An 8373-nucleotide genomic window follows, 5' to 3' on the forward strand; every position below is an offset into this window, starting at 1 on the left:
GACTATCCACCAGGCAAAATGATTAAATTTACAGCTCAATTGATACTGATCAGTAGAAATGAAATACGGAACAGCCTGAGGCATCCACTAGAAATAGTGGTCCTGAGGCTTTCTTCACACAGCATCCCAGGCACAAGTGTCATGCTGGTGTCCCTGAACATGTGAGATTTTCCAAACATAAGGTTTATCTTTTTTCTTAGCTAAGCAATTGATTGTCTAAATACTGACCTAGTCAGTTGTGCTACAGTAACAAGGAGCCCTCCAAAAACTACTGGGTTGAAATAAGCAAGCATTGTGTCAGTCAGTGCTGCTTGTCAGTCATTAGCGTTCTGTAGCTGGGGGGAGGGGAGAGCAGGGTAGGCTTGCTATTTTGAATGTTCACATTGTCATACCAGAGGAGAGTGCTTCAGAGAGCCTTGCATCAGACACCAAGTGTCTTGAACTAACCTGTTCATCCTGTGGGTGCTGTGGCCCCACCTGCCACAATCACAACACATGCTCAGCCAAAGGAGAAAGAAAGCATTTGGTGAACAATATGAACAAAACCATGTGTTTTATACAAAGGTTAAGCCAGGCACAGTGCCAAATGCCTATACTTCCAGCATTTAGGAGGCTGGGGAGACAGAGGAGGCTTACAAGTTCAAGGACAGCCTGGGCTATATGGAAATTTTAGTCTACCCTAGGTTATAGCATGAGATCTTCTCATTAAAAAAAAAAAGTGCCATTCAAATAAGCCAATTCAAAATTAATAAAACAAAACAAAACACCAAAATAAACAACAGTTATAAAAGTCTGGCTATATTTTAAACAAACCACAGGTCTGTGTACTTACTGGAGTCCTGTCGTGAAATGAAGAATAACTAGCCACCAGAGCATATTAGTGTTTCTGAGATATGCAACCTATACCCAAACCCACAGATTTTGGAGGCTACAAGCCAACCTGTAGGTACAAGGTGAGAGAGTACAGGAGACTAACCATCTCTCCAAACTCCCTTTTTGATCGTCAGTAAAGCTAGGACCAGTACAGGCTGGGCTGTGACCTCACAGCAGATAAGTGTGCCTCAGATCTACTGAAGGCCGCAGGGGATAGCTGGTTCTTGGCAGTAGTTCTCTCTTTCAGTATTCATTCTTGCCTCTAAGAAGTCGACTGTCCCCTGGCAGATTGGCAGGTACTCTTGTATGCTCTCTGTGGCCCAGCCATGTGTCCTGGGCTGCTTTCCATGCTGGGGGACATTCAGCTGGTGTCTGAGAAGAGGAGGTCACAGTGTCTGGCTGCAGCAGGCACTGAAGCTTGACAGTCATACATAGCTGTAGAAAGTCTATTTAAAAGTTTTTTCTTCATTCAACTATCATTCAGCAATATACAATACAGTTTAGAAACAACTGTATATCCTTGTTTCCAATCTTTATTTAAAAATAAATATTATTGACAGTGAGTTTTAATTATGGTGTTTCTTTTTAATCAAAGTATCTCCAAAGAAATAATTTAATAAAAAAAGAAAAGCCCCCAAAGAAAATGTAAATTCAAAAAAAATCTAAACACAATAATCTCCTAAAAATATTTTACTTTGTCAGAAAGGCTTTGACCCAACATTTTTTTTTTTCACATATTATCCTCAAGGTACCTGCTCAACAGTTCGTGCAAAATGAAGATTTGAAGGGAATGTGAAGGAAAGAAAAATACATTGCCGTGAAGAACTTGGTGCCCCATGCACACCGCACGGCCTGCACTCCATCATATTTGGAAACTTGATGCATTATTTAAGTCTTCTAGATTTGTGTTACTTCCCCAAAAATATGATTTATTTATTTTCGCATGGACTTCTTCATGCTTCCCTTGGTCTCTTTGTCCACGTGGCAAGGTGTCCTCCCAGGGTGCCTGCTGAGGTTTTACGACTGTCAGTGCCCCAGAAGCGGGTGCAGAAACTTATGTAGGACTAACAAGAGCAGAGACAGCAGAGGGTCTGTGCTGTAGCCAGGGCCAGTACCTGCACATGAAGAGAAAATAGAGAGTCAACCGGATTTCTGAGAATCTGGAGCCCTGAGGCAGACCAGGACAGAGGGAGGCTTTCCCAGGCTCCTGAAAACACAGTATCCAGGTAAAGGCTACCACGGCTGCTTCCATTTAAGGATGGAACCAACTATTATCAGACACAAGTGCCCTTGCCCTGAGGTGGAAGTGCTAGACTGTAGTTCAAAATTCCAAGGTCTTATTTTACTAAAGAGAACCTGCTTGTTTTGTCTCCAGCACAATTCTTTAAAGTGTCCTTGACACAAAGGCTTACCTCCCACTTTCTCCATGAAGATGCCACATCTACACACAGTTCCGGCCTCCATTTGACTTCTCCCAACCTCCTGTCTAAGTGGCACAGCTCAGCATCCACACAAGTCCTACCTTGAGAGGTTTGAGGTTGCTGTGTGTGAGCCTTCCCTCCATAACCATGCTGTCAAGCCACTCCTGGGGCTCAGGAATCATGTCCTGGTGTGGGTTAATACCTAAGATCCTACAGAGACGGCGCCACGTCCACCCCTTTCTTCAATGCCTGGATGCCTGGTCTGCCTCTGGGCCCTAACTCCATGTTTCTCTTCTTCCTGTCTCCTCTGGGCCACTGCTCAGCTCCCCATCTGTTCTCAAAGTGTCCAGATGTTGCAAAGGCCTCTCTGTGCAGCCACAGAAAGGCCACCCAAGAACCTCTAGCTCCTGAGCTGTAAAATGTGCTGTTTTTCCTGGGCTTAACTGCTCTTCTGCCATGGTGCTGGGAGATACCACTGCTGACTGCTGTCCTACAAATTTCCCCTGTACTCCCAGCAGCCAGGCTGCAACCCTGCACCTAGGAGGATTGTGGGAGGCTCTTTCACTAGTCAACACCAGATTTATAGAGGGTGTGGATACTTTGCAAAGCTGCCGGCTCTGGCTGCTGTTGAGGAAGCTGGTATCTACTTATCTCCAGCAGGTCGGATGAGGGGCTTCCCAAAAAAAGGCTGGGCCTGAATGTGTAATGGTACTATCAATATATTTTTTTAATTTTTTAAGATTTATTTATTTATGTATATGATTGCTCTGTTTTCATACACACCAGAAGAGGGAATCAGATTCCATTACAGATGGTTGTGAGCCACCATGTGGTTGCTAGGAATTGAACTCAGGACCTCTGGAAGTACACCCAGTGCTCTTAACCGCTGAAGGGAACTATTAATCTTAATATGTAAAATACTGTCAATCTTATTTCTTTTCAGTTTTTGATATTAGTGCTTTTTCAGACTTTAATATATGAGAATTGAATTTATATCATATCTACCCTTCCCTTCTCTCCCCTCCAGCTCCTCCAGTGTAACCCACCAGCTGCCTCAAACTCACACCTTCTTTAATTTTAGCTCTCTCTCTCTCTCTCTCTCTCTCTCTCTCTGTCCTGCTTATTTTATGTTGCCCATATGTGTATGTGTTTGGGGCTGACTACATGGGGTTGATAGCTATAATAGGGCTCATCCTTGAAGAAGGGTAATTCTTCCTCTCCTAGGAGCCATTAATTGCCTTCATCTAGGGGAGAGACATTGTGAGTTTTTCCTCTGTCCCCGTTAGTGTGACAACTAGTGTTGCCATTGTGCAGGTCTTGTTTAGGCAGCCATACTGTTGCAATTTCATGGGTGCAATTTCTTGTCATATATAGAAGACACAGTCTTGCAGCAGATGTCCTGCCTCTGGCTCTTACAATCTTTCTGCCCTCTTTTCTGGGATGTCCCCTGGGCCTTGGATTGTAGTTAGTCTTTTTTTAAAAGATATTTGTTCATTTAATTAGCATCCAAAATAGTTTTCATAATGACTACTCCATACATGTTTTTCATCAGACTTTGCTTAAATATAGCCCCATCCCATCCCACCCTAGTCTCCACTACTGTTGGTCTCCTTCCTAAATATTTCCCCTTCTATTTCATCACACATGGATACAGAGAGAGAGAGAGAGAGAGAGAGAGAGAGAGAGAATTTAAAATCTAGAAAGACATAATAGTTGTCTTTCTGAGGCTGGCTTATTTTGTGTAACACAATGGCTACCAGTTTCATCCACTTTCCTGAAAATACAATTTCATCTGAATAAAATTCTAATGTGTGTGTATATATAAAATGCCATTTTCTTTATCCAGTCATCTTGTGAGCACTTAGACTGATTCTGTGTCTGTGGTAGTTGTGTAAACATGCATGTGTGGGTGTGGTAAATTGGCCTCCAGGTACATATGTAGGCATGATGCAAATGGATCCAGCCATTATTCCTTTGTCCAAAGCATTTCCCCTACTCCCTAACTCATCTTGCTATGCCTGCAACTGTGTATGTCATAAAACTCAGGCCTCAGGCCTCCTTCACTCCCTTGTAAAAGAAGGACTGAACAGATAATCTAGCCAGGAACTCCATGACTCCAGTTGACCACATGTGGACAGGTACTGGCTCATGCTATGGAGTGAGAAGTCGGGCTTTTCCTTTGTCCTGACTCTCCAGAGCTGCTCTTTCTGTGCACAGCCCTGACCCAGGCTGAGAAGTGCAAGACAGACCCCCTCCAGACACACCGGCCTTCAGATCTTAGTTTCCTAGACAGTCTTCCCTCTGCCCTCCCATAGTCCATCCACTCTGCCTCTGTCCATCACCAGCAGAATGAATCACAGTGCACTGATTGCTCCAAACACTGTAATACTCCTTTGCACTTCCTCATTGTCAGATACTGCTAAGAAGACAGATACAGTAATGGGTGAGTTGATGGAGGGCTAGGGGTCTGAAAGTAATTCACAGAGGCTCTCAGGCACTTGGAAAACAATGGTCTGAATAGAAGGACAGGAGATAATTCAGACCATTGTTTGAAGCAATGGTGCTTCTTGGTCATAAGATCAGATATCCTGTGAGCCTTCCAATACCTAGCCTTTCATCTTTACAATCTTGCAAACCCTAGCCCATAGTTCAGTGGTCCATAGTGTTCACAAAGACTTGCGTTCAATCCCCATTATACAAAAAGCAGCTTTTAACTAGTCCGGAGGTGGAAACATCAGGGACAGGAGAATCACATGGTAGCTACCTAAGGTGATGCCTAAGGAAGGTAAAGAAGTCACAGTTTGTGGGGTCTCCAGTGCTGGATATCTGGGTCGCTACAGTTGGGTTTCTAAGCCTAGTCTGTTCCTAACTTTCTGAATTACCGTAGAAAGCCCCCTCTACCTCCCTGGGTCTTGTAGCATATGCTGTAACATTAGTATGTTTGTGGCTGGTGTCACTAGACTGGGATCTCGATTAAGCAATATCATAAAGGCAGGCTGCAGAAATGGCCGCAAAAAGGCATTCCTGTCTTCAGCATGCACATCCTGTGGTAGCGTCCTCCCACATGACCTATTGTAGACAGTGAAGTATAATCACAGTGACATAAACAAAAGTTTACAGAGGGCTGTGAATTTTTGGAACAAACTGTCTAAGCCTGAGCCAGCCTGCTGAAGAACCAGGGTCATGAGATGGTCCCTCTATACCAATCAACCCCCAAATGAATTAGCACCAACTTCCTAGATGAGTCCAGTGGACACCAAGTAAGAAACTTCCCAGATGAGCCCAGAAAAATCACAGAGCTGCATAAATTCCCATGATGTCACACCAAAGTCACTGAGTTTTTAGGATCCTCCGTCACACAGAAAAAGACATCCTGTACAATATAATAGACCCAAATAGTCAATGCTATGCAAGCAGAAGTTTCAGAAAAGGCCAGTGTAAGCCAAGTTGCTTAGACACATCTGCAATCCCAGTGCTCAGGAGGTTGAAGAAGGAGGATCGCTTGGGTTACAAAGTGAGATCTTGTCTCAAAATAAACAAACAAAAATCAGGATCTAGGAATATATCTCAGAGGATCAGCACTTATCCAAATGCACAGGGCCCTGAATTTGATCTCTAGCACCACATAAAATATATACATAACATGGCCTGGCATGCTTGAAAGCCTGGCAGCCTGAGTTCAATTCCAAAAACTATGTTAAGGTGGAGGGAGAGAACCAACTCCAAGAACAAAATTCTAAGAGAACAGTCTTAGCTGAATAGGACTGAAGAACTGATTTTGTGAATACCCTCCCAAGAGAGAGCTTCTCCAACATGGGAAAACTATCTTCCCATATTGTTGGTTTAATGCTCTTTTGAAATATATACACCTTACCCTTGTTCATTCAAATACTGATTTCTCTCCACTCTCTGTTTTCAATCCGGATATTGCATTATGATACTTATTCTAAGCATCACTTGTCTCAACTTTGTGTAACCATGCCAAAATAAAGCAACTAGCCACAATGTTGAACAATAGAAAGGAATTAGGAAGAGAGGGAGGAGCCAGAGGATAGGAAGGTGAGAGGCAAAGGAGGAGGAGAGAAGGGCAGACAAGAGCTGGGAGGAACAGAGGCAGGAGCAGAGATCTTGGAATGATGTGGAGAGATGGACTGGACCTAATATATCACTAAAAGCAAGTATGATGTGGGAAATCTAAATGTTAGGAAACTATGAGGGCTTGGAGGTTTAGGATGGAGTAACTATTGCGCAGCATTGTGTTCTAGGTTAATTAAATAAATCATAGTCTCTGTGTGGTGATTTGGGTATACAGCTGTTTAGGATTAACAGCAGCTTTACCAGAAGATATATCAATAGTAAATATTAATCACCATTTACAATACCATATACTTATTTTTATAACACCTCTAGATCTTATTGACCAAGGGCTCACACTCTTTGAGGGAAATCTTCTGTTGTGATGTCAAGCACTGGGCTGCAGGTCTCCTCTGCATCCTGGGCCTGAGTCCCTACTTCCCTGTCTGTCAGATGCAGCCAGCACTGCTCACTGCTACCTGGAATGACAGGTGCAACTCAGCTTGACACTGTAGGGCACAGGTAGACAATGCTGAGTGGCTGTGTTTGGCTCAGCTCAGATGGGCCGACTGGCCTACGTTGTGGCCTCTTTTCTGATATTCCTAGGGCATGAGGCTGAACAGATAGGCTAGTATGCTGAACTTACTGGATGCTAAGAGCCTCATGGGCTATTTCCTCCCTTTCTGTGGAGAAACAGGAATAGTGCTGGAGTGCGCACAAGTTTATTAGTCATGATAAAGCTGGAGCGGAGGAGACGAGGGAAGCCCTGGGAAGCAGACTGACTGATTCATCTTCACCTCCAGCCAGCACTGCTGCCTTACTGATAGTTCTTAATGAAGCTGAAGTATCTTTAGCTCAAAATGAAGAAGTTAATTTTTATCATTTAGATATGGAACAGGATAAGAGATACTCTGGAACCATTTAAAAGAGACTTGGAGTCAAGTGTGGTGGCACATGATACCAGCACTCAGGCAGAAGGATTGTAAGTTCCAGGTCAACCTGGGCTAAATACTGAGACCTGATACTGTGTTTGGGGAAGGGAAGGAGAGTGAAGGGGAAAGGAGGGAAGTGGGAAGGAAAGGGAAGTAGGGAAATGGAGGATGGTTGGGAAGTGGAAATAATAAATAAAATGAAATACTAGGAACCAGAAAGAATGCATCGGACATGGGTGTGTGCATGGGTGAGCGTACACATACACAGACACACAAGTACACACACACATCTCAGTGAAAGCAGCTTTTGCCTGGGAAATTTCTCGTTTCTGTTTTTCCGGGAACAAAACAATTCTAAAGCCCTATCAAAAAAGTGCATAGAACTGTTGAAACCATTTAAATGTTTTGATAAAAGGAGGAGGCTGTGTCTGAACTTCCTGTTGATCTGTGCTCTGCTCTCTGTGTAGAGTCCAGTCTGTGAACGAAGCTCCCAGGGTGGCTTACAGTTGGGATTTGAGGTCTCATCCCAGAATGAGGGCTCTGTTTCCAGGGAGCAGTGTCGTTTAGTGAGGCCTCGGAGACTTTAGGCGGGAGCTAGCTGGAGGGAGTTTGTCGCTCTGTGTCTTAGTCTCTCTCCTGCCTACCGCTGTCTGCCCCCACCATGTGGGCCTTGTTAATGGCCCCAAGCAACAAGCCATGGACAGAAGCCTTGGATACGGAGCAAAATATAGATTCCTCCTTTTCAGTTGCTCATGGTGGCAAGTTAGTGACACAAATCTGACCAACAGGGAGCCCTGTGGGGGGTGGCACTGGTCCCTACATGTGGGCCAGGGGCATCTGATCTGCGTGGAGGGCTGAGGTTCCTCTGACCCAACCACCGATGTCCTGATTCTGCAGGCTGAGAGCTGTGGCACGGCTGGGGAAATATGTTGTGTATGTAGCTTACACATACACAACACTCAGCCAGGTGCTTTTCAGAGTTGTTCCCAAACTGCAGTTTGTTCTTTCTTTCTTTCTTTCTTTCTTTCTTTCTTTCTTTCTTTCTTTCTTTCTTTCTTTCTTTCTTTCTTTCT

General features: G+C 44.1%; 1 protein-coding gene across 3 annotated transcripts in view; it reads right to left on the reverse strand.

Moving 5' to 3' along the window:
- Positions 1–548: 548 nt before the first annotated feature.
- The window catches only part of Vstm2b (V-set and transmembrane domain containing 2B), a 32280-nt gene continuing 24455 nt past the window's right edge, over positions 549–8373 (reverse strand). For all 3 annotated transcript variants that reach the window (XM_055595037.1, XM_055595036.1, XM_055595035.1), the window contains exon 5: positions 549–1988. In XM_055595037.1, the coding sequence (XP_055451012.1) occupies positions 1900–1988 (89 nt within the window). In that variant the 3' untranslated portion in view covers positions 549–1899. The remainder of the gene's footprint in view (positions 1989–8373) is intronic.

This window comes from Psammomys obesus, unplaced genomic scaffold (genome assembly GCF_907164565.1).
Source record: "Psammomys obesus unplaced genomic scaffold, mPsaObe1.curated_primary_1811, whole genome shotgun sequence".
NCBI classification, from domain to species: domain Eukaryota; kingdom Metazoa; phylum Chordata; class Mammalia; order Rodentia; family Muridae; genus Psammomys; species Psammomys obesus.